General features: G+C 40.3%; 1 protein-coding gene across 3 annotated transcripts in view; it reads left to right on the top strand.

Annotated features, from left to right (window-relative positions):
* Positions 1-20,679: 20,679 nt before the first annotated feature.
* Positions 20,680-27,720, top strand: part of CDK14 (cyclin dependent kinase 14) — a 591,939-nt gene continuing 584,898 nt past the window's right edge. Inside the window, exons 1-2 of one of the 3 annotated variants that reach the window (XM_065884381.1) lie at positions 20,680-20,894; positions 27,661-27,692. In XM_065884381.1, the coding sequence (XP_065740453.1) occupies positions 20,804-20,894; positions 27,661-27,692 (123 nt within the window). In that variant the 5' untranslated portion in view covers positions 20,680-20,803. The remainder of the gene's footprint in view (positions 20,895-27,660; positions 27,693-27,720) is intronic. The other 2 variants (XM_065884383.1, XM_065884382.1) reach the window with 2 other exon arrangements.

Genomic DNA, 27,720 nt, shown 5'->3' with positions numbered 1-27,720 from the left:
AGAGCCCTACACAAGTTATGTCATTTTCTTTATAACATGCTGAAGCCGAAAGCAGAAGGGAAGTTGTCTAGACCAGTGCTATCCAAAAGAAATATAACATGAGCCACATAAATAGTAATTAAAAATTTTCTAGTAGCCACATCTTTTTAAAAAGAGTAAAAAGAAATAGGTGAAATTAATTTGAATATTATATTTTACCCAATGTATCTAAAATGTTATCGTATCAACATATAATGAATGTAAAAAATTGGCCATGAGATCTATACCATTCTTTTGTTGGCACTAAGTCTTTGAAATCTGGTGTGCATTTAACATTTAGAGCACATCTCAGTTTGGACTGGTCACATTTCAAGGGCTCAGTAGCCACATAGCATCTCAATTCTAGAGAATATGGAAAGGGTGATGGTCACAGAATCCAAAGTCCAGGCTTTATTGCAAGCTAATATCAATATAATGTGAGTCAGAGTTTGTCGTTATCCTGCTCAAAATCCTCCTGACTTCTTATCACTCCCAAAACAACCGCTAAACTCTTATCTCTGAGGCTGAGCATGATGCAGCCCCACCTTCCTTACCAACTATCTGACCTACCAATTTCCCCCTCACTCATTCTGCGCCCCCCTGTCCCCGCCCCCATCTCAGGATTGTGGCACTTCCACCTCCTTCAGCTTGGAATGCATCTTCTCCTGCCTCAGTCCCTGAATTCATTTAGGTTTTTGCCAAAATGTCATCTCAGGAAGGCCTGTGACCTAAAATAGCTCTCCTCTCTAGCCACTCTCCAGAGTGATCTCTTGGTATTCATTACACTAAACACTGAAAGTACACATGCATTTTTAAATTTGTTTACTATCTGTCTCCTCCACCAGAAAGTAAGATCTGTGAGGGCAGGAGCGTTGTCTTGTACACTGTTGGATCACCAACACCTGGAATAGTGCCTGGCACACAGCAGGTTTGTTGAATAGATGAGTGATAATGTTATCTTTGGCAGATCATTTAGAGGGTGTAGTGCAGTGTTTAAGAGTGTACGATATGGAGTCAGACTCTTTGAGGTCAAATTCCAGCCTGTCTGCTTACTGTCTCTGTCCTTTTGAGTAACTGCTTAACTTCTTTCAACTTTAGGTGCTTCATCTGAAAAATGTGGTTATCAACAGTAGCATCCATTTTGTAGAGATGATGTTGTTTTGAGAATTAAATGAGATAAAGTAGGTTAAGTACCTAATTCAGTATCCCACCCATAAAAAGCACTCAAGAAAATTTCCTGTTATTATCTTTTAAACAGTGATGAAAATGAGTGCCTTGGCTCCCATGTATTCTTCAACCTGCCTCACTGCTTCACAGACACTGCTCTTGTCACGGTTACTAACAGTCCCTCCTCTTTGTCTCTCCAGTGTATGTGTTCCCTTTCGGCTCCTTGGATACTGTTGAACATTCTCCTGCCTGACTTCTGTAGTACACAGAACTTTATACTGCCTCTCTGCCTACTCCCTTTTACTCCCCTTTGCTGACTGCTCTTCCCCTTCCCTTGTTTATATTAGTTCAGTCTCTGTCTTTGATGCTGGTTACTCTACGCCCACTCCCTGAACAATCTCACGCACTCCTAGGACTTCAATGGTCATTTCTATGCTGCTGATTCCAAATCTCCATCACCAGCCTGGCTTTCTCTCCTGAGCTCCAGGCTGTATCTGCAATGGCCTTATAGCCATTCAGCTATTGAATATCCAATACTAAAATCATTCTACTTCATCCAAACCTGCTCCTCTTCTGAATTTCCTATTTTAATAAACGGCTCCCCACTCACCCATTGTTCAAACCAGAAAATGCAGTATGTATCAGTCTTGAGTCCTCCCTCTTCCATCCCACAATCCAATCAGTCGCAATCTGCATACTTCTACCTACCCCTGTCGCCATACCTGAGTCCAGGCCAATTTCCTGTCTAGATTCCAGGCTAGACTAGCTAAGCTTCCTTACAGACACCACTGTGTCCATTCTTTCCTTCCTCCACTTCTTCTCCACAAAGTAACAAGAGTAATCTTTTTTCTATTTTCTATTTTTGGCTGCGTTGGGTCTTTGTTGCTGCGCGTGGGCTTTTCTGTGGTTGCGGTGAGCAGGAGCTACTCTTCGTTGTGGTGCGCAGGCTTCTCCTTGTGGTGGCTTTTCTTGTTGTGGAGCACGGGCTCTAGGCGCACGGGCTTCAGTAGTTGTGGCACACAGGCTCAGTAGTTGTGGCTTGTGGGCTCAGCGCAGGCTCAGTAGTTGTGGTGCATGGGCATGTGGGATCTTCCCAGACCAGGGCTTGAACCCATGTCCCCTGCATTGGCAGGCGGATTCTTAACCACTGCGCCACCAGGGAAGCCCCAAGAGTAATCTTAATAAAATGCAAATCTGATCTCACTATCATGCTCAGAGCCTCATTGCTTAGAGCTCCAAGGTGATGGGTAGCTCCCTATTGCCTTTAAGATAAAGTCAAATCTGGGGGGCAATTTAATTATATATGTTTGCAAAGTTATACTAGCAGGCTTGTTACAAACAAACAGAACAGCATTCCTCCAGCATACCCTCTCCTACAGCACTGTTCACTATTTCTTGTGCTTCAGCCTCCCTGGGGGCAACCGCTATCAACTATTTTACCTGATTCTTTTGGGATTATCTCCGTATCTCTAAAGAACGTGTTTACATTGCTATTTTTAAAAAATTTCAGTGACTTCCACTCTAGAAGGTGAAGATTTAGCTTATTTTCACTAAACCCTATGATACCCACCACATACATGAACACTTTTTGTTCCTCATCTTCTCAACATGGCCATGACTTAACTATGTTGCCTTCAGTAGTTACACTGATATGACTTTGTAAATGTTATTCACATCTGAGCCAAAGAATACTATGTTACAAATACTTTTTCTTTATAACTTTTTTTTTTGAGTTAATAACTTTTCCCCCCTGTAACTTGGGTTTTGTAACAAGTTTGTAACTCCATTTTTGATATTTGACTATTGGAAGCTTTCAACCTCCATCCCTCTTCCCTATCTTCCCACGTCTGGGCAGCCAAGATGAGAAGACTTGTGTAGGCCTTTACCTGTAAGAGCTGATGGGAATTTCAAACAGGGCAGACTTTAGCCCATGTTAGGGTAATTCCCCACCATGCTGGCTCCACCTTTTAACCACAGTGAAAGCCCCAAATCACCCCTCATCCTTTGTCATTTTCTCATCAAACTCCTGCATGAGCCCTTTCCCTGCTGGGAACCCCTAGCTTAGTATTAGTACTAAGTATACTTTATTTATAGTCATGGGTGGGTACATTGTGTCATGTGTCTGGACATCCAAATAAATTCCTAAGTGGGAGATCATGCTCACCTCTGGGCAGACTGATCTATGCATTGATATATACTTATCATCAATACATTCCCAAATTGCCCCACCCCCAGTTTTAAGAATTCTTCCTTCAACATTCTTTAAATGCCAGTCATTCTATCCATGTCATTTTCTTGGTGATCTTTCTCCAGGGCATCTGCCCTGCTCCAGTCCAGCAGATTGGTTGATCTTTAGGCTTCCTTCGGAGCTGTGGTCTTAGATTTTCCCTTCATCATCACCCTGACTTTCTCATGTATCAGAATCCCATTCCCTGGATTCCATTTTCTCTTTTCTTATTTTAGTTGAATAAATTCTCTCATAGCTCCCTTAGAAATGGACCTGTCAGATACTGTTTTTGACCTTTCATGTCTGAAAAAAATATATATTCTGCCCTCCCACTTAATTAATAATTTGGCTGGGGAACTCTACATTAGAAATCATTTCCTTCTACTATTTTCTAGCACCCAGTGCAGCTGTTGAGAAATCTGAAGCCATTCTGATACCTGATTCTTTTTAGAATCCTGTTTTTCTTTCCTGAAAGTTTCTAGAATATTATCTTTGTCCACAGGGTTTGCAATTTCATAATGATGTGTCTCAATGTAGCTCCAAGACATCTATTGTCTTGGGAGCTCGATAGACTCTTTTAATTTGGAAAGTCATGTCCTTTCATTGTAGGAAATTTTCTTGAATTGGTTCTTTGATAGTTTCCCCCCTTCATTTTCTCTGTTCTTTCTTTTTTTTTTTTTTTTTTTTGCGGTACGCGGGCCTCTCACTGTTGTGGCCTCTCCCGTTGCGGAGCACAGGCTCCGGACACGCAGGCTCAGCGGCCATGGCTCACGGGCCCAGCCGCTCCGCGGCATGTGGGATCTTCCCGATCCGAGGCACGAACCCGTGTCCCCTGCATCGGCAGGCGGACTCTCAACCACTGCGCCACCAGGGAAGCCCTCTCTGTTCTTTCTTTCCAGAACTTTAAGATATTGTACTTCCTGGACTAGTCTGTACCTTTTTCATCTTTTATCTTTTCTTCTCTTTCTATCTTTTTGTTTTACTTCCTGGGAGATTTCCTCAACTTTATATTTTAAACCTTCACTGGAAGTTTTCTTTTATACTGTGATACTTTTAATATCCAAGAGTTCATTTTTGCCCTCTGGCTGCTACTTTTAAAAACACTAATACCATCTGGTTCTTGTTTGATGACTGCAATATCTTACAATATTTCACTAGTTTTGAATCTTTGAAGATATTAATAGTAGGGTTTTTTTTTTTTTTTTTTTTTTTTTTGCGGTACGCGGGCCTCTCACTGCGGTGGCCTCTCCCATTGCGGAGCACAGGCTCCGGAAGTGCAGGCTCAGCGGCCGTGGCTCACGGGCCCAGCCGCTCCGCGGCACGTGGCATCCTCCCGGACCGGGGCACGAACCTGCGTCCCCTGCATCGGCAGGCGGACTCCCAACCACTGCGCCACCAGGGAAGCCCAATAGTAGGTTATTTTTTTCCTCCTGCATAGTCTTTATTTCTTCTTTGTTGCTTTTCTATGTTAGTTTGTTTTGGCCTCTGTCTTTCTTATTAGAATATTCCATCAACTGTCTGTAGAGATCCTTTACTGTCTGCCCATATCTAGAAGAGAGGCACTAGAAAGCTTTGGGCAAGCTCAATTTACATGGTTGGCTTGTCAACTGTGGGTTTCACTATAGGGCAATCTGTTGGTCAGAAGTATGGGAAGAAAGTGAAGAAAGAAGGTTAGGTGTCTTGACAGTCAGTTATAAACTTTCAGTAGGTTGCCTCCCAGCCTTGCCAACTGCTGGCTTAGAATTCAGCTTTCTTGGGACGGACAGGTGAGTTACTACTCAACCATAATTTTTCCAGCTTCCAAAATTGTGTTGGTGCTGTTTCTTCTTTTATTATCTATGTGCTTGGGGACTTTGACTTTAAAAAAAATCCATTCATTATTGTTTTAGTGGGTTTTCAGGAGGAACAGAAACTCCCATGAGTGTTGTCTGACATTTCTAATAGGAATTAAAGCATACAGAGTCTTTACTGTATGATTATTGAAGTGTCTACTTTTTGGCCCTTGTCAAATTCACCAACCTTATCTCATGTCCATTCTATATTCAGACTACCTTTTCAGTTTCTTGAGTGTACCACATTCTGCCTTTGCCATCTGGCCCCAACAAGTGCTGATACCTCTGCCAGGAGCTCCTGTTTGCCCCCCGACTGCCTCTATGGATCTTTCAGGTCTCAGTTTAGGTGTGATTGCTCAGAGTGGATGCCTCTGAGCCTCATATTAGGGTGAAATCTCCCTGCTGTGGGGTATCCATACCACTCAGTCCTTCCCCTATTTTAAAATGGGTCACCTTTTATTTTTCCTCACTAGTCTGTAAGCTCTGTGGAGGTAGGGGTTGTGACCATGCTCCACTTCTTTCACTGCAGTATATCCAGCCATTAGCAGAGTGCCGAGGACATAGTAGGTGCTCAATGTGCATTTGATGAATAAACAAATGAAGACAAGTGAAAGGACTTGCTTATGATAAGAAAACAGAGATAGTACTGGAAACTGATTCAATCAATCCTTTCTGTTCAACTGTATCGGCCTATCCCTGTTTTCTTGGTTTGCAATTAGAAGAAATCAAGATAGTCTTGATTAGGAAAAGGAGGTAATGATCTCTTAAATTTGTAGGTGGGTCGTACCAGGATAATTGTCTATCTCTGGTTTATAAGTTAGGAAGCAGAGGATTAGTGATATTATACAACGCATGAGAGAAGGTTCTAGAACTGAGAATTAGTATCTTCTGGCTCCTAATACTGTTTTCTTTTTTACTGTTTGAAACACATCTAGGATGTTACGTCTCCAACCTCATTGTCTTTTATGCTTCACGGGTATTTCTGTGTTGTTCTCTATATCTGTCTTTCATCAAGTAACTATCATCATGTTGCTATTTAAGGGACAAAATCAGCGATTCTCACTTGGTGGGGCTTGTACAAGAATCACCTTGGAGGCTTTTCCAATCCATATGTACCCCTTCCTCCTCCTGTCCCTCCAGTCCCTGCCTAAGGTGTTCTATAGTGGTTCTTTGAAAATGCTACCCAAGTGCTATAGACTGAATATTTGTGTCTCCTCCCTGCTCCCGCCACCCAAAATTCATACAATGAGAACTAATTCCCAATGTGACAGTATTTGAAGGGTCTTTGAGAGATGATTTGGTTATGAGACTGAAGCTGTCATGAATGGGATTAGTGTCCTTATAAAAGAGGCCCTGAAGAGCTCCCTCACCCCTTTTGCCATGCCATGTGAGAACACAGTGAGAAGTCGGCAATCTCCAACCCAGAAGAGGGTTCTCACCAGAACTCAGCCATGCTGGCACCCTGATCTTGGCCTTCCAGCCTCCAGAACTGTGGGAAATTAATTTTTGTTGTTTATAAGCCACGCAGTCTATGGTATTTTGTTATAGCAGCCCGAACAGACTAAGACACCAACTAATTTTGATATGACTAATCTTCATAGGTGAGGAATATTGGATTAAATATTAGTTATGAGCAAAAATGCACTAATCCATTTATGACACATGCCACGGTGGTTCAACTGATAGTTTTAGAATATTTAGTTCATTTACAAACACCAATTAGAGTAGAAAGGAGCCTCTTTTTCAAAGTCAATTGTACATCTTTTTAAAATTTTTTATTTATTTTATTTTTGGCTGCATTGGGTCTCTGTTGCTGTGCTCGGGGGCTTTTCTCTGTTTGCGACGAGCGGGGGCTCGTCTTCGTTGTGGTGCACGGGCTTCTCATTGTGGTGGCTTCTCTTGTTGCGGAGCATGGGCTCTAGGGCACGCCGGCTTCAGTACTTGTGGCACGCGGGCTCAGTAGTTGTGGCTCACGGGCTCTAGAGTGCAGGCTCAGTAGTTGTGTCGCACGGGCTTAGTTGCTCCGCGGCATGTGGGATCTTCCCGGACCAGGGCTCGAACCCATGTCCCGTGCATTGGCAGGTGGATTCTTAACCACTGCACCACAGGGGAAGCCCCACTTGTACATCTTTTAATTGCACACTTCTAATTTCTTCCCATAAGGTTAAAAAAAGGCAAATTACAGTGCTAGAGTTTAGGAGTTTTGACCCATCCATAAACCTGTTTGAGTTTGGCCAGTTCCTTGCACTCTCTCTGCTTCAGAATAGTTCCTTTCTATACAATAAGGACAATAATAATTATACCCAAAATATATCAAAAGAAAAAGAAAATGCCATACATCGTGCTACAAAAATGCTTTATTGAAGAAAAGATTTTGGTAACCAAAGTGTGTCTCAGTCTAAAACTGGAACCTCTTGGGGATAGTCTCTTGGCATGTCTATGCCCATTTGCTTTGTGTAACATAGTGATAATGATAATGTCTCTTGGAGTAGTATGGGTTAAAATAAGATGAGATCATCAATTTGTAGCCCATTATAAAGCCACAAGTTATTCTAGTTACATTTTAAAATTATAAACAGTAAGCCATTTTAGCTAGGGAACATGATATATCCAACAACATCATCAATATAGTTATCCTATGGATACATTTTCTGGCTTGTAAGCACTTGATTAGAATAGGCATGTGGGCACGGAGCAACTAAGTCCATGCGCCACAACTACTGAAGCCCATGTGTCTAGAGCCTGTGCTCAGCAACAAGAGAAGCCACTGCAATGAGAAGCCCACGCATCATAACGAAGAGTAGCACCCACTCGCCACAACTAGAGAAAGCCCACATGCAGCAATGAAGACCCAATGCAGCCAAAAAAAATAATAATAATTAAAAAAAAAAACAGGCATGTGGGGCTTCCCTGGTGGCGCAGTGGTTGAGAATCTACCTGCCAATGCAGGGGACACGGGTTCCATCCCTAGTCCAGGAAGATCCCACATGCCATGGAACAACTAAGCTGTGAGCCACAACTACTGAGCCTGTGCTCTAGACCCCGTGAGCCACAACTACTGAGCCCGCGTGCTGCAACTACTGAAGCCCACGTGCCTAGAGCCCATGCTCCACAACAAGCGAAGCCACCACAATGAGAAGCCTGTGCACCACAACGAAGAGTAGCCCCCACTCGCCGCAACCAGAGAAAAAGCCCACATGCAGCAATGAAGCCCCAATGCAGCCAAAAATAAATTAAAAAAAAAAAAAAGAATAGGCGTGTGAATGCACATGAACTGTCAAGGGCATTGGGAACAAAGACTAGGATGTTTTTGATAGAAAAGCTACATTTCTGAATTTAATTGCTCCTAACAGGACTTGTCTAGACTGACCAAAAGTTTTGGTTTCCCTGAAGTATTAGCTTCTGACCACTTTTGCATCCATGTCCACAGTTCAATTACAGGACTGGCCTCTGAATTTTAATTCTGCTGGGTGCAAAATGATGCATTGAAATTGATGACAATCATAAATGAGGACCCTTTAGTAATGACACATCTCTCCCCACACACAAATAACACCAAAGGGATAACTGAGTGAATTGTATGTTAGTTTGAAACGGTAGTAGATGTTTTTTCATATAAAATTCTATTTACAAATTATACAAAATGAAAAACAGGAATGATAGGCCATTGTAATATTTAAGTATGATTTAGTAGGAGAGGGGAATTTACCAGTATTTCAATGCACACTTTGACCTTGGTAGTCTATTTTCTTCAAAACTATTCTGAGCTAATTTATACTTGACACCGTTTGGATGGGTTTGCAACTTCTTTGTTCTTCCTACAGTCATTTGCAAGTAGGTCAATTTACTTACATCCCAAGGTCTCTTGAAATATATGATGAAAAAATATAGAATTACCTATAAAACAGTCAGGTCTTATTGCTGAACAAGCCTGGAGATTTGTGTCAGCAGTGAGTGATTTCTGTAAAAGTGAAAAGGATTTGAATTATGAGTGACTAGGCAACAGATGGCTGATAGAACAGGGAGGAAAGAAGTGGGAGAGCCTCCATTTAACTGTGAGAATACACTGGTTTCTTCAATCTTCCATTTGCCTCCCTTTTTGATTTTAAATTTGTCATTGTCAAAACAACAACAATAACAACAACAAAAAGAAATCCTTAAGACTGGACGTTATCCAACAGTTGGAACAAAGAAGTTGGTGACAAGAGTTTTGAATTCCATGTACCAGTTTCACTGATGACTCACTGGGAACTTGGTATAGGTCACCTAACCTTGTGCTATTTCAGTTCCTGGATGTGTTCAAAAAAGAAGGATAATATTTGATCCTAAAAATAACTAGGGTGAGGATTGGAACCAAGATGGCGGGGTAGAAGGATGTACTCTCACTCCCTCTTGAGAGAACACCAGAATCACAACTAGCTGCTCTACAATCATCGACAGGAAGACACTGGAACTCACCAAAAAAGATACCCCACATCCAAAGACAAAGGAGAAGCCACAATGAGATGGTAGGAGGGGTGCAATCACAGTAAAATCAAATCCCATAACTGCTGGGTGGAAAACACTTATACCAGAGAAGTCCCCCACTGGAGTGAAGGTTCTGAGCCCCACGTCAGGCTTCCCAACCTGGGGGTCCAGCAATGGGAGGAGGAATTCCTAGAGAATCAGACTTGGAAGGCTAGCGGGATTTGATTGCAGGACTTTGACAGGACTGGGGGAAACAGATACTCCACTCTTGGATGGCACACACAAAGTAGTGTGTGCAGCGGGACCCAGGGGAAGAAGCAGTGACCCCAGGGGAGACTGAACCAGACCTACCTGCTAGTGTTGGAGGGTCTCCTGCAGAGAATGGTGTGGCTGTGGCTCACCGGGGGGACAAGGACACTGGCAGCAGAAGTTCTGGGAAGTACTCCTTGGCGTGAGCCCTCCCAGAGTCTGCCGTTAGCCCCACCAAAGAGCCCAGGGAGGCTCCAGTGTTGGGTTGCTTCAGGCCAAACAACCAACAGGGAGGGTACCCAGCCCCACCCATCAGCAGTCAAACGTATTAAAGTTTTACTGAGCTCTGCCCACCAGAGCTACATCCAGCTCTACCCACCACCAGTCCCTCCCATCAGGAAACTTGCACAAGCCTCTTAGATAGACTCATCCACCAGAGGAAAGACAGCAGAAGCAAAAAGAACTACAATCCTGCATCCTGTGGAACAAAAACCACATTCACAGAAAGATAGACAAGGTGAAAAGGCAGAGGGCTATGTACCAGATGAAGGAACAAGATAAAACCCCAGAAAAACAACTAAACGAAGTGGAGATAGGCAACCTTCCAGAAAAAGAATTCAGAATAATGATAGTGAAGATGATCCAGGACCTCGGAAAAAGAATGGAGGCAAAGATCGAAAAGATGCAAGAAATGTTTAAAAAAGACTTAGAAGAATTAAGGAACAAACAAACAGAGATGAACAATACAATAACTGAAATGAAAAATACACTAGAAGGAAACAATAGCAGAATAACTGAGGCAGAAGAACGGATAAGTGACCTGGAAGACAGAAAGGTGGAATTCACTGCTGCAGAACAGAATAAAGAGAAAAGAATGAAAAGAAATGAAGACAGCATAAGAGACCTCTGGAACAACATTAAACGCAACAACATTCCCATTATAGGGGTCCCAGAAGGAGAAGAGAGAGAGAGAGGACCAGAGAAAATATTTGAAGAGATTATAATCGAAAACTTCCCTAACATGGGAAAGGAAATAGCCACCCAAGTACAGGAAGCACAGAGAGTCCCATACAGGATAAACCCAAGGAGAAACACACCAAGACACATAGTAATCAAATTGGAAAAAATTAAAGACAAAGAAAAATTATTGAAAGCAGCAAGGGAAAAACAACAAACAACATACAAGGGAACTCCCATAAGGTTAACAGCTGATTTCTCAGCAGAAACTCTACAAGCCAGAAGGGAGTGGCATGATATACTTAAAGTGATGAAAGGGAAGAACCTACAACCAAGATTACTCTATGCAGCAAGGATCTCATTCAGATTCCATGGAGAAATCAAAAGCTTTACAGACAAGCAAAAGTTAAGAGAATTCAGCACCACTAAACTAGCTTTACAACAAATGCTAAAGGAACTTCTCTAAGTGTGAAACACAAGAGAAGAAAAGGACTTACAAAAACAAACCCAAAACAATTAAGAAAATGGTAATAGGAACATACATATCGATAATTACCTTAAACGTGAATGGATTAAATGCTCTAGCCAAAAGACACAGGCTTGCTGAATGGATACAAAAACAAGACACATATATATGCTGTCTACAAAAGACCCACTTCAGACCTAGGGACACATACAGACTGACAGTGAGGGGATGGAAAAAGATATTCCATGCCAATGGAAATCAAAAGAAAGCCGGAGTAGCCATACTCATATCAGATAAAATAGACTTTAAAGTAAAGAATGTTACAAGAGACAAGGAAGGACACTACATAATGATCAAGGGATCAATCCAAGAAGAAGCTATAACAATTATAAATATATATGCACCCAACATAGGAGCACCTCAATACATAAGGCAACTGCTAGCAGCTCTAAAAGAGGAAATCGACAGTAACACAATAATAGTGGCAGACTTTAACACCTCACATACACCAATGGACAGATCATCCAAAAGGAAAATAAATAAGGAAACAAACTTTAAATGACACAATAGACCAATAGATTTAATTGATATTTATAGGACATTCCATCCCAAAACAGCAGATTCCACTCTCTTCTTAAGTGCGCATGGAACATTCTCCAGGATAGATCACATCTGGGGTCACAAATCAAGCCTCAGTAAATTTAAGAAAATTGAAATCATATCAAGCATCTTTTCTGACCGCAACGCTATGAGACTGGAAATGAATTACAGGGAAAAAACCATAAAAAACACAAACACATGGAGGCTAAACAATATGTTACTAAATAACCAAGAGATCACTGAAGAAATCAAAGAGGATATCAAAAAATACCTAGAGAAAAATAACAATGAAAACACGATGATCCAAAACCTATGCGATGCAGCAAAAGCAGTTCTAACAGGGAAGTTTATAGCTATAGAAGCCTACCTCAAGAAACAAGAAAAATCTCAAATAAACAATCTAACCTTACACCTAAAGGGCTAGAGAAAGAAGAACAAACAAAACCCAAAGTTAGCAGAAGGAAAGAAATCATAAAGATCAGAGCAGAAATAAATGAAATAGAGACAAAGAAAACAGTAGCAAAGATCAATAAAACTATAAGCTGGTTCTTTGAGAAGATAAACAAAATTGATAAACCATTAGCCAGAATCATCAAGAAAAACAGGTAGAGGACTCAAATCAATAAAATTAGAAATGAAAAAGGAGAAGTTATAACAGACACCGTAGAAATACAAAGCATCCTAAGAGACTACTACAAGCAACTCTATGCCAATAAACTGGACAACCTGGAAGAAATGGACAAATTTTTAGAAAGGTATATCCTTCCAAGACTGAACCAGGAAGAAATAGAAAATATGAACACACATCACAAGTAATGAAATTGAAACTGTGATTAAAAATCTTCCAACAAACAAAAGTCCAGGACCAGATGGCTTCACAGGTGAATTCTGTCAAACATTTAGAGAAGAGCTAACACCCATCTTGCTCAAATGTTTGAAAAAATTGCAGAGGAAGGAACATTCCCAAACTCATTCTATGAGGCCACCATCACGCTGATACCAAAACCAGACAAAGATACTACAAAAAAAGAAAATTACAGACCAATATCATCGATGAATGTAGATGAAAAAATCCTCAACAAAATACTAGCAAACAGAATCCAACAACACACTGAAAGGATCATACACCATGATCAAGTGGGATTTATCTCAGGGATGCAAGGATTCTTCAATATACGCAAATCAATCAATGTGATACACCATATTAACAAATTGAAGGAGAAAAACCATATGATCATCTCAATAGATGCAGAAAAAGCTTTTGACAAAATTCAACAACGGTTTATGATAAAAACTCTCCAGAAAGTGGGCATAGAGGGAACCTACCTCAACATAGTAAAGGCCATATACGACAAACCCACAGCAAACATCTTTCTCAGTGGTGAAAAACTGAAAGCATTTCCTCTAAGATAAGGAACAAGACAAAGATGTCCACTCTCACCAGTATTATGCAACATAGTTTTGGAAGTCCTAGCCATGGCAATCAGAGAAGAAAAAGAAATACAAATTGGAAAAGAAGAAGTAAAACTGTCAGTGTTTGCAGATGACATGATACTATACATAGAGAATCCTAAAGATGCCTTCAGAAAACTACTAGAGCTAATCAATGTATTTGGTAAAGTTTCAGGATACAAAATCAATGCACAGAAATCTCTTGCATTCCTATACACTAATGATGGAACATCTGAAAGAGAAATTAAGGAAACACTCCCATTTACCATTGCAACAAAAAGAATAAAATACCTAGGAATAAACCGTCCTAGGGAGACAAAAGACCTATATGCAGAAAACTATAAGGCACTGATGAAAGAAATTACAGATGATACCAACAGATGGAGAGATATACCATGTTCTTGGATTGGAAGAATTAATATTGTGAAAATGAGTATACTCCCCAAAGTAATCTACAGATTCAATGCAATCCCTATCAAATTACCAATGGCATTTTTTTTACAGAAGTAGAACAAAAAATGTTAAAATTTGTATGGAGACACAAAAGACCCCAAATTGCCAAAGCCGTCTTGAGGGAAAAAAACGGAGCTGGAGAAATCAGACTCCCTGACCTCAGACTATACTACAAAGCTACAGTAATCAAGACAGTATGGTACTGGCACAAACACGGAAACACAGATCAATGGAACAAGACAGAAAGCCCAGAGATAAACCCATGCACCTATGGTCAACTAATCTATGACAAAGGAGGCAAGGATATACAATGCAGAAAAGACAGTCTCTTCAATATGTGGTGCTGGGAAAACTAGACAGCTACATGTAAAAGAATGAAATTAGAACACTGCCTAACACCATACACAAAAATAAACTCAAAATGGATTACAGACCTAAATGTAAGGCTGGACACTATAAAACTCTTAGAGGAAAACATAGGAAAAACACTCTTTGACGTAAATCACAGCAAGATCTTTTTTGATCCACCTCCTAGAGTAATGGAAATAAAAACAAAAATAAACAAATGGGACCGAATGAAACTTCAAAGCTTTTGCACAGCAAAGGAAACCATAAACAAGACGAAAAGACAACCCTCAGAATGGGAGGAAATATTTGCAACCGAATCAACGGGCAAAGGATTAATCTCCAAAATATATAAACAGCTCATGCAGCTCAATATTAAAGAAACAAACAACCCAATCCAAAACTGGGCAGAAGACCTAAATAGACATTACTCCAATGAAGACACACAGATGGCCATGAAGCACATGAAAAGCTGCTCAACATCACTAATTATTAGAGAAATGCAAATGAAAACTACAATGAGGTATCACCTCACACCAGTTAGAATGAGCATCATCAGAAAATCTACAAGCAACAAATGCTGGAGAGGGTGTGGAGAAAAGGGAACCCTCTTGCACTGTTGGTGGGAATGTAAATTGATACAGCCACTATGGAGAACAGTATGGAGGTTCCTTAAAAATCTAAAAATAGAATTACCATTATGACCAGCAATCCCACTACTGGGCACATACCCAGAGAAAACCATAACTCAAAAAGACACGTGCACCCCAATGTTCATTGCAGCACTATTTACAATAGCCAGGTCATGGAAGCAACCTAAATGCCCATTGACAGATGAATGGATAAAGAAGTTGTGGTACATATATATAGTAGAATATTACTCAGCAATAAAAAGGAATGAAATTGGGTCATTTGTTGAGATGTGGATCTAGAGACTGTCATACAGAGTGAAGTAAGTCAGAAAGAGAAAAACAAACATTGTATATTAACACATATATGTGGAACCTAGAAATTGCTACAGATGAACCAGTTTGCAGGGCAGAAATTGGACACAGATGTAGAGAACAAACGTATGGACACCAAGGGTGGAAAGCTGCGGGGGTGGTGGTGGTGGTGGTGTGATGAATTGGGGGAGTGAGATTGACATGTATTCATTGATGTGTATTAAATTGATGACTAATAAGAAAAAAGAAGAATAGCACAAAGAACGTACATATAACCTTTACCTAGATTTGCCTATTAACATTTTGTACTGTTTGCTTTATCATTTTTGTATGCTTTCTCTATTGATCTTTTCCACTCTACGTATGTCTATTTTTTTCTGAACTGTTTGAAAGTAAGTTGCATACATCATGCATCTGTTAACGTTTTTAAATTAATGTAATTTTATAACTTTCTTCAAAGTAAAAATAATTTTTCTCAGATAGTTCTATCTTTTACCAAAATGTAGAGGCCACTTGGAGCATTATATTTTACCTTGCTTTTGTCCTGTTTTCTATTTTAACTACCATTCATGAGGTCTTTTTCATTTCTTATATCTGTACTCTACTATTGTTTTAGATTGTTCTTTAATAAAATCTGAAGTCTTGACTTAAGTACCTGTTGCTACAACATAAAAAGTTATAGCTATGTATGTCATGTGACATATTACAGAATTTTGTAAAGTGCTAAATTCTTGTTACAGAATTTTGATTGAAGAGAACTCATTTTCTAATGTAAATGCTTGCATTTAAGTAATTGGACTAATTAGATTTCTATTTAGTAAAAGAAAATAAAAAAATAAAGTGTTAAAAAAATAATTAACTGGGGTAACTGTTTAGAGTTCTAAGCGGATATTTAATTACGTTAGTTTCTACCACTTTAGTAATTACAGTCAACAATATGTCTTAATCTTTAGCTATCTACACTGGCTAAATTCTAAAATTTTACATTAATTAACATATGTTTTCACTTTAACTTCACTTCCCAACTCTAGTCCCCACATCCTTGGCATCATTTTTTTCATAGATTTCTTTTCTCTGATAATATCTTTTGATACTATTTCAGGTCAGTAAATCTGCTTCTGCTTTTGTTGGTACTTTAGATTCTAATCAAATCCTCTATATTTCATCTGATTTAGATTAGGATTCATTCCCTTAAAATTTACTGCCAGCATATGAGCCTGCTATTTTTCTTATATGGACAAGATCCATTCATAAGAAAAGCATAATTTATGTATAACATGACTAGAAATAATGTATCTTAAATTTCTCATAATTTTTATCATTGGATCCTTGTCTCTCTTATTTGTGTATTAATTACTGTTCATTATATATCCCAGTGTTTAAGCTGGGAGAGCAGAAATTTCACCATTCAACTTAGAATTTGGCCGCTATGGATGACCCTAGAGGTCAGCTAGTTCAAGACTCTCATTTTACAGATAAGGAAGTGGGTAAATCACTTATTTGTCTAAGGCCACACAACACTTTGTGATAGAATAGGGATGAAAACCCATGAGTCCTGGGTCTCCAGCCACTGCTGCTATCACTCTAGGCCTAATTAATACACACACATGCTTTAATTGATGAATTCGATTCAGTTCAACCCATGCTGGGTTCAGCCCCTCGGTAAGTTTATCTGTTTATAGGCAGACACTGCACCTTTAATTCAGGCCAGCCAAAACTATAACCTTGTGAATGAGAAGTTCAGATGGAGAACTGGCACAGATCCATCCTCCCACTGAAAATACATATGCCACACAGATGCTGAATAGTCATCTTTGTTTCTGAGGACAACACATTACTTCTCAGTGGCAGCAATATATTCTCTAATTAGTTGACAGACATTTAATTTACGTCCACTATGAAACAGGTATTATACCTTTTGTATCTAAGGCTCTTGCCCTCAGGGAACTTACAATCTAAGATGAAGGCAAATGTGAAACGAATAACCATATAAAGAGTTGAATCTGGGAATTTTCTGGTGGTCAAGTGGTTAGAACTCTGGGCTTCCAATGCAGGGGGCACAGGTTCTATCCCTGGTTGGGGAACTAAGATCCCACAATCTGGGCGGCATGGCCAAAAAAAAAAAAGTTGAATCCTATAACATAAGTGTACATATAGTAAAAGCATCCAGTTAAAAATTTCCTTCTTTGTATCACAGTTTCTTGCAAAATTAGCCATTTTAATTTATAACCAACAAAGGAAGCAGATAAGCATGTGCTGGGAGTTGGTTATTCATAATTGCCAAGGTTTACTTGGTCCATTACTAACAACTGTTTCTCCTGCAAGGTATACCATTGTAATTAGGTGAAATTTTTTTGGCGTGGGATAGGTAAAAATGAAGTAAATATTATGTTTATGTTTTAAATTACTATTTCTATTATTATAAACAATGCATTTTGGGGGCATAAAACATTCAAATTATACTTAAAGGTACAAAGAAAATGTTCTCTCTACAGTAAGTCCCCTACATACGAACCTTCAAGTTCTGAACTTTCAAAGATGCAAACATGTATTCGCATGTCTAATCACGTAAGTTAGTTCATGTGTCTGGCATACATTGTCACGTGTGTGCATCCTCTACAAGTGGTTGTACTTTTGTGTACTTTACCGTACAGTACTGTATAGAGTACAGTAGTACAGTATCTTTATTTCAAGCTAGATCTGTAAGAGGACGATTTCATTGAACTCCTTGCTGTGCAGCATGAGGAGCTTACTGATGGAATTGGAGGCCCAGAGAAAGGACAAAGAGAGATAAGAGGAAGAAGAAGTAACTGAAGAACCAAAGAGATTCGTGATGCAGGAAATGGCAAGGGGATTTTCTTTATTTGAGGAGGCACTGTTAGTCCTTGAGGCACATGACCTGAACATAGGAGGATACACGAAGGTTGCAGCAGCTCTTCAGAATGCAATCCAGTGCTACCACGTCATCTATGACGAGAAAAAGAGCTTCTACCCAGACATCACTGGATCATTTTTTCAAAAGGGTAGATAGAATTGAATCCAGCAAGGAGCCAAAACCAGTGCTGTCAACAACAGGCATAAGTGAAATTGCATCTTGCCCTCCATCTCCTATTGCGAACGATCCTTCAGCTCTACCATCTCTCACCTCCTCTTCCTCCAAGTCCAAGTTCATTGGACTTATGAACAAATTGGACCTACAAATGTGGTCTCGGAACGGAACTTGTTCATATGTAGGGGACTTACTGTATTCTGGGTGTACACACTTACAGTTTGTTGTTCTCTTCTTTTTCAGAAAATTTCTAAGCATATAGAAACATATACATGTCTAACTTTTTCTTATAAATATGAAAACAGGTTAATGGTAAATTTTTTTCACTTACTCTAGACATATTTACACAATACATATTGATCTATCTCATTTTTGAAAATGTTTACCTGTTGTACTATAGTATGCATATACCATAATTTATTCAAACAGAAGTTTATCTTTTAAAAGGTCAATAATACTAAACACTGGGAAGGTAAAACAGAATATGAATATATTATATATATTCTCACATACACACACGTATATATGAAACAGCCATTATCAGAGTGAATAATATGATTAATAGGATAGCCACAGATGTATAGTTGTCAAAGTTCATTCAGTTAATGACTACTTCTTCATCTTTGTTGATGGATAGGTAGAGCCCATCAGTATTTTGACTGGTTGCTTTTGTCTTTTCATTCAAAGCAGCTGATACCTTTCTCCCTAACTAACCTGAGTAAGTGGTGAAAGTCAACCTTTTTCCTTTCTGAGGCCATGCTTGGTGCTCTCAGTGATATCTAGTTATAGTCCCCAGGACTCAACATCCATTTTAAGTCATATGGACTTTCTTGAGGAATTCCCCACCCTCCTCTGCTCCCACTTGGCTTGACTTCCTGGCTTTAATCAGCTGCAATTTATCAAGTCCCTATAATGTGCTCAGTGCAGAGCAGAACAAATCAGTGTTCTACCTCACAATTTAAGGAAGGCAGGGGGCTAGTTTTTGTTTTCAGATAAAAATCTATTAATAAAACATAAACTCCCCAAAACTTCCTTTAAACCAAACAACATTGTCACACGCTCACAAGCTCTTTTTACTTACACAGCTAGATGACTCAAGATTACTACATTTCTATTCATAAGGAGTTTGCTGGCCCCAAATCAACACATTCAGGCTTTCCCCCATCTTCCTTCTCTCTCCCCTGGGAGACTGACTTTTGGAGGTTTGCTGCATCATGTTTTAGCCGAATGAAGACGATGTGTATTTGCTGCCCGAACTGTAGGTTCTGGGATTTTATAAAGCTTCCCCCCAGCCCCGCTTTTTAAAGTTGCTTTTTTTGTGGTAGGGGACGAGGAGGTCAGAATGTTTATGCCTCTGAGTCTTCCAGTTTAGAAATATATTCTAAAAATGGTAAATAGACTAAGGCCTTCTGTTTGCTATTTACTATAGAACTGGGTGTTCATTTCAGAAATCAGCTACATTACCGTCCGTCACTCAGTGTGACAGAGGGATGAAGGAAACAGAGCACTAGCCCTGCCTTGGGGAGTTACAGTTGACGCTTCTGCTTTTGCACTTGACTCTCCTAAGAAACGGGCTCATCTTTCCCTTTAGCTCTTTCGCTTCAGTTTCCTTGGCAAAACTGAAGAAAAACAAAAAGTCAACGTCAAACCTGAGCGCATCCCCGAGGCCTTTCCACTCCCCTGACCCGGAGGCATTGGTCTCGGCCAACCCCCCACCCCCAATTCCAAGCTCTTTTCACACGCGATCGCGTCAAGGAGAAAACCACTACGATGAACGACCTAGGTTCAGCCCCTTTCCTTTCGGGGCCTCCCCACAGCGCGAGAACCGGGTCCCCAGTGGCGGCCCGCTCCCAGCCTTGCCCGTTCGCGGCCCTCCGCGGGCCCGGGCGCAGGCTGGGCTGGCAGCCGAGGGAACAGCGCGGGGTCGCGAGCAGGCCAGGGACGGTGGCAGAGGACTCGGGCTCCAAGCGGGGGGCCGAGGTCGCTCCGGGGTCCCGCGCCCAGGGGCCTTGGCCGAGGGGGAGGCGGGGCGGCGGCGGCGGCGGCGGCGGCGGCGGCGGGAGGGGGTTGAGGGCGGGGCGGCTGGCGGTTCCGCGCCGCGGCTCTTTCTCCCGAGCGCCCGAAACTCTTCCCGCCCGCGCCCCGCGCCCTCGGCGACCCCAGGCTCTCGCACCTAGTCCCCGGCCCGCCCCCGCCCCCGCCCCGCCTCCGCCCGCGCCACCCCCACAGCCGGCCGCCGGCCGCGCTTCTCTCGGTTACAAAGGAGGGAAAATGAGCCGGGCGGCGGCAGCGGCGGCGGCGCGGCGCTGGGCCACCACTGCGGCGGCTATCGCGGCCGCCCCCGGCACCACGTAGAACGCCCCCACTCGTCGAGCCGCGGCCCAGGCCGGAGTGCAGCCTGCCTCTCGCCGCTCGCCTCCCCAGTCCTGCGCGTCGCCTCGCGGCCGGAGGAGGAGGAGGAGGAGGTGGAGGAGGAGGAGGAGGAGGCGCCGCCTTCGCCGCGCCGCGCGTCCTCGCCGTTGTCTGCGCTCGCTCTGGACCAGTTTGGGGAAGTTGGTCGAGCCCCGTGTCGCCCAGATGTGCGACCTCATTGAGCCGCAGCCGCCCGAGAAGATCGGCAAGATGAAGAAGTTGCGGAGAACTTTGTCGGATAGTTTCAGCCGCATTGGTGAGTGGCGTGCTGTCCCGGGCACCCGGCCCGGCGCCCCCATGCCCGCGCCCTCGGCCCCGCGCTTCTGGCACTGGCGGTGCAGCGGCCACCCGGGACTGGCGTGGGGGGCGCTGCGCGCGGAGGGTGGAGGGAACAGTGCCCAGGACCTGCGGGAGGGCGACGACAAAAAGGAGAGACACCTCTTTCCCTCAGGACCTGAGGGTTCATTTGTGCATGGTATTAAGGCTACAATTTGGGTTCCCTCTCCTCGCCACTAGCGCTCCTGCTTTCGCGTCCGCCGGGGACAGGCGGCCCGGCCGCCTGGGTCACCTATTTTTTTGCACGCAGGCTTTGGTATTGGGTGTTTGGTCAATAATTTAGCTTTGGAAATTGGTGAAATGTTGAGTTTGTACCTTGGTATTGTTTAACACATCCAACCTAAAGAGAAGTGGGACAGATACCTTGGGACCTTTTGTTCGGTACTTCGGGTCCTCGAAAGCGAGATTTGGGCGTTCAGTCTCGAGTCCTCTGAATCTTTACATTGCTGCAGAGAAATTCGCGCCGTGAACTTGTCTGAACATTTAGGAATAAGTCTCGCAAACTTATTTCATTTACTAGACCAAGGCTATTGTCTTTAACTCAGCCAACCAATTGACCGACAGATAACCGACCGAGAAATGTTTAGGACATTTAAGAATAAATCCATGTCACGGACTATAACAGGGTGACAACAGTGTCACGTGGAATGGGTGGTTAGATTTCTAGGGTTGGCCATAAAAACCCCTTTTAACCTTAAGACGGTAGCTATCTTCTCTAACATCTTAACTTTCATTTACACAGGTAACTGCTTTCAGCAAGAAAATCGTACAAAATAACCCCTCAGAGTCCCTAAGGAGCCTCTAGCCTTTGTTTCACTTGTTTAACATGTCATCCATGTTAATGAAGGTGTTAATGGAAATTAAGCATAAGGTGCTTAATTCCTTAAAATAAAACCCTGGAGTGCATATGAGTATTGTCCTTGTCCTTCCATCCATTCATTTAAAAATCATTGTATAAGTGCATCGTGAAATATGCAAACTTTCCTCAAGTCAAAAAAATGTTTAGCCTACTTTTCTTTGTTGTTTTTTAACTGAAAATTCCATATTGGTATACATAATCTTTCCCAAGATGACTGTAAAGTTATGCTGTGAAACCAATATTTAGCCCTGGTTTTATTTATTTTGTGTATGGGATATTTGCAATTTTACTCTTAGTAGTTAGGGATGTGTATGAAGAGCCCCTGCATTCAAATGAAGTTTGAAGTCAAGAAGAGTGTGAGAAAGCAAGGTGTTGAGTCGCTGTGCTTTATTAAGGAGGATGTTTCAGTCCCTGACCCAAACTATCACAGAGGCGGGTTCTGGAGTCCATTAAGCCCTGTTCTATAAGGCATTAACTGTATATTTACTAATGCTAATGACTCTGTTGGAACTCTTCCAGTTTTGTGTTAAATAATTCATTGCAATTGAATCTCAGTAAGAAACCAAGGACATTAATATAAAAATTCCTTATGTTTAGGTAATTTCAAGGTTTTGATCGACAATCAGTAAAATTTAGATTAACTACAATGCTGGCAAATGGGGTATTATAGTTAATTGGATTTTCTAGCTTACAGAGATTTAGTGATGTGAAACTCCTTTTGATTACAACTCTTGTTAAAATGTCTTCTAAGTTCTAGTAGATTTTACTTCCTCCCTTTCAGAAACAGTACAGTGAAGTGATCATAACTGATTATTTCTTGTATTGATGGAGGGTCATGATTCGAATAGCATATCTCATTCCAGAATACTGTAAAAGGAGATAAAGAGGTTTTAAATGATTATGATTGTATAACAAGCTCAAGACATTCATTAGAGTAGCAGTACAGAAAATAAGTCTTTGTTATCTATTTATTTTTTGAAGTTTTATTTGTAAAATCAAAAAGCATGCAATCAATCTGACTATTTAAGGATTTTTAAGGTGCTGGAGGCTGTTGAATTGAGGCTTTACTGTGGGATTACGTAGTGCATGGATTTAAAGGTGTGGGCTGTGTGTCAGATGGACTAGGATTTCTGGTGTTGCCGCTTGTAGTGGAGTGACCTTGGACAGGTCCCTCACCTTCTGAGCTTCAGTTTTTCAAGTCAGTTTTGTTATTGGCACTTAGTGAAATAATGCATATGATGTCCTGTGTTGTATGGAATAAAGACTCAATAGATGTTCATAATGTGTTATTATCATTATTGGTGATTACAACATGCTGACGTATGGATCTTCTAGGTGGAAAGCAAGACAAGTAAGAGAAGTGACCACTGACTTTACAGTGTGGCTAACCTGAAAACAGGATGGGTTTTGGAGTTAGGCTGATCTGGGTTCGAATCCCATTTTCCTTGCCTGCTGTGTGCCTTGGGCAACAACTAGCAGAATTTCCTTAGATCCTAGAGTCCTTATCTGTCAGTTTTCTTAAGGTTGTTGTGAAGATTAGATCAGATAAAATACATAAAATATCTAGTGCAATATCTGTCACATGGTGAAGATCAGTATTGGAGGCTATTATTCCTTCTGATTTCTCTGTTTATCTCCTATCTTCCTCATTTCTTCGTTGGTACTTCATGAGGAGATCAAAGAGTCAATGGTTTATTCCTGCTGAGTAATCCAACATCTCAGTATATTCATTCCCTTTAACCAATCTACTCCGGCTTTTGAAATAAACATACTGACTTTATTTTGCTTTTTTAGTATGATTCAGAAGTGTAGTTTGTTAAATGGTAAAATATACAGTATCATTGTTTAGCCATGAAAAGTTAGTGATCATCTATAGAAAATGAGGACAATTTTTGAAAGTCTATGATATTCATTAATTATGGATTAATAATCCATTATTATAAAAGATTAATAATAATTCTAACTATATAAAAGCGACAATGCTAATGTTTAATTTACTCACACATGAAAGATCAGGCCAACTTTGTCACTGCCCACCTCAAATACAGCTGATCTGAGATTACTATATTATAAAAGGTCCAATAAAACACATTGGCTTTCAAGCCATAGCACTCTAATTTACTACATCTGCCAGGGAGTGACTATAACACAGCTATGGTTCTTTTATAAGATGGGTGTAATTGAATTTCAAAGTCATCCATTGATTTCAGGAGTGAGTATTTATGGTTTTCTGCTAAATAGTGTCAGTGTGTTCACTTATTAGGAATTACTATAGTTGTCTCCCGCTTTTTTTAAAAATTTAGGTTAGCATAAACAAAGGCAAATGGGAAATTAATTGTTTAAAAAAATTATATTAAAATTCACTTCCTCTTTTCTTTCATTGTTTCTTTTTTATTTTTGAAAGATTGCCTAGAAGGAGAAAGGCTTTCTGTAATAGCCCGTGTAAGATTAAGGTCGAACTGACATTTCTTCATATTCATTTGAATGCATTTCTTCACACTTAGTTGGATGATCTTCTAGAGAAAGGAAGTTTATACTCTGTGATATATGAGATGAACCCTACGTATACCATTTCTTTGAAAGATGCAGTTTGTGAGATAACTGAATAAAAGGAAGAGGCTGTGGTTACACTGAATTTGGGAGTTTGTTACCTTGTTCTGTAAGAGTGTAATTTTAGAGTCCAGCTGTCACCTGATAAATCCGTTCTGTCAAAAAGAAAAATGTAAGGTTAAAGGTTCAGAGGCAAAATTTAACTATCGTACCATATCCTCTCCCAATGTAGTTTCAAAAGATTTTAATTTGAAAACTGTGAAATGGAATTTATGATTCTTTCATAAGAGAATAGTACATGGTTTTCATATGCCAAAACTTTAGTGTATCTCAAAGGGTAAGATGCTATCCTTTTGCCTTTGAAGTGCAACTCATTAATTCTGCCAGTAATTATCGAGTACCTCCTATGTGCTAGATATTGTGCTGGCATTCAGATTCAGTGACCATTGTTACTGGTCCCTGTCCTCAAGGACTTTAAGAGAAGACAGGCCAATGAATGAGCATGGACACATTCTATCATGAAGATTAGCATAACTTGCTGTTGAAGAACATAGGAGGGGATACCATTTTAGTCTTGGTGAGATCATGGAAAAACTTCTGCCGGGAGCAGTGTCTGAGCAGAGGACTGAATAGAATATCTGATTATCTTAGATGGCTTAATATATGCCCCTTTGTTAACCCAGAAAAATGTAATATGCTTGTTATTCCATGGTATCCTTGAAGACAATTGTGGGTTTGTATTTACATGAATAATTAATGACAATCAGAGAATGTAATCAATAATGAGATGTTGTGTGCTTGTCTAGGTCAGAGTTTATTCATCAATGACCTGATAGATATTTGGCAAAGATATCTTTAATTGGTCTTTTTTGTTACCACTGACTGCTGTTCAGGAAAAGGATACAATATTTAAAGAAACTATGTGAGGTGTCAATCTAGCAATGAAGAGTTCAGTGAAAGGGTAGACTTCTTGGTCTTAAAATATTCTCCCCTCTGGTGTCCTGGGCTTGAGAATAATGTACAGGGGAGATAATCTGGCTTCCTGCTCTTTATATCTTAGGAAATACACCTGCAATGACCCTTCTATTTCCTCCTTTTCTTTCTACTTACAGATCCCACCCCTTTATCCAGAATGTTGGAGGAATTGGCAGGATTTAGGTGGCAAGAGAGAAATAGTCCAGTCTGGGTGTTAAAGACATTCTAGTTTCTACTCTCCTAATCTCTCAACTTGAGGGTCTTCGTTTCTTGTTTGCAATTCCCTGAGAGAAGTTATCAACTGTAGTTGTTACTGGTTACTTTGCTTAGGAAAACCCATGGCTCAATCTCTAGAACTTTTATCATGTCCCAAGTAAAGAAGATATATTTAAACGTCTGTGCTGTGAATGATAAGCTTGCTGCTGTAGCTTTGCACTTTGCATGGCAGCAACGTAATGTGTTTTACCTTAATCTTTGTTAAATGAGTGAGGTATGAGGCTGTACAATAATTCACTTTGTATTTGAAATCAGTGAGCTAATCATTTCTTATTCCAAAAATTGTTCTTTTTTTAGATGGAACAACTTGTCTATATTTACGTAGGTCACTAATATTTTATAAAGGAATCACTAGTCAAGTATGTTAATTAAAGGACACACCTTGGGTTGAGAGAGTGAGGGGTATAGTCTAGTAACATTGTTGACTGGTATTTAAAGAAAGCCTTCTGGATTAGAAGTTTTATATTGTGAATTAAAAATGTCACCATTAAGAATCACCTAGGATCTTCTACCTTTCTATCCAAGTAGGTTATTTAATTTAATTTATTTATTTGGCCACATCAAGCAGTTTGCGGGATCTTAGTTCCTCCACCAGGGATTGAACCTGTGCCCTTGGCAGTGAAAGCATGGAGTCTTAAATCTTAAACACTGGACCACCAGGGAATTCCCCAAAGTGGGTTATTTTAGATTTAATATAAATTAAGTCAAATACATTATGTAATATGGGTAATTGGATGCAAGATAAACCATTTGAAACTGGGACAAAGATCTGTCTTTTTATTTTCCATTCGGAAGAAATGGTTCTCTAATAAAGGAAGTAGAGAAAATTATTACAAGATCAGTTTCTTAGGCAAAAGGGGAAGACTAAGAATTAAACTTTGAGAAACATTTTATCTCCCTTGACCTACCCTTTTCTGCCTTAACTCATCACCACAACCACAGACTTCTTGATGTTTTAAAAAGACAAATTTATAGTATGACACAGAGAAAAGAACCTTTGCAAGATTGCTAGACAATATAATATAAGCTTTGATGTGATGGCTTCAGTTTAGGCACAGGACTTCTCTCAGAGCTTAACTGCCCAAACTATTTGTTTTCCATTGCTTTGGTCAGAACATAGCTTTCCAAGTAAGAGCTACCCAAGCACTTCTATCCTGAATAGAACTATCCATTATAGACCAGTAAACACTTATGCACAATTCTGTACGTCTGAAACATTTCTCCAACTTGTGTTTTCAGCTAAATTCACTCCTTTGTGCATTCTCCTTAATCTGAAACATTCTAAGTAATTGTAGGGTTTAAGGAACTAGGTGTTTGCCAACCATATATGTGAAATACTTCTCTTTCTCTTTGGAGTAATAAAATTTCAATTCTGAAGTCATGAATATTTAAAATAAATTTTAAGTATTTGCTAGTACCTATAACATATTCCACATGTATTGTTTCCTTTGGTGATACTTTGTTAGAATAGTTATCATGTTGAAACTGTTTGAATTATGTTTCTGCAGTGCTTATTTTACACGCTTGATCTTTCATCATCAAACTTAAACTGCTCTCAGTATGAAAATCTCATTCCGGGCACTGTGCAGAGTGGATGTCTTCCTGACAACTGGTTTGGGAGGTCCAGCCACCATGCTTAATGATAGACCAGCAAACACCAGAAGTTTAAGGGGAAATTTTTTTAAGATTGCTTTTTGATTCTTTAATACTTTCATTAAAACATTTTCCTACTAAAGAAGAAATAGAGGAAAGATATGCATACTTCTTTTCCACAGCTGGGAGGATAGTTCCATTTACATATTTATGAAAGTGTCTCACAAAGATGCGTGCTGTGCAATTCTCTCTCTCATTTGCAGTTTTCACATTTGTATCATAACATTGTTATTCAGGTTGGGGTACGATTTTACTTTTTGAAATGAAAACACCATACTGATTTGGGTTTTTTTTTCTGTTTTTTAGAACTTAGATACTTAGTGTCTTTGAGATGTTTCACAATAACTGTTTCCTTTCCCCTTTTATTTTATAGCTTTGAAGAAAGACGACAACACCTTTGATGAGGTAGGTTAAATTTCTTTATCTAATGTTA

The sequence above is a fragment of the Phocoena phocoena genome, chromosome 9, assembly GCF_963924675.1.
Source record: "Phocoena phocoena chromosome 9, mPhoPho1.1, whole genome shotgun sequence".
Classification (NCBI taxonomy): Eukaryota; Metazoa; Chordata; class Mammalia; order Artiodactyla; family Phocoenidae; genus Phocoena; species Phocoena phocoena.
This window is presented reverse-complemented; position numbering and strand designations above follow the sequence as displayed.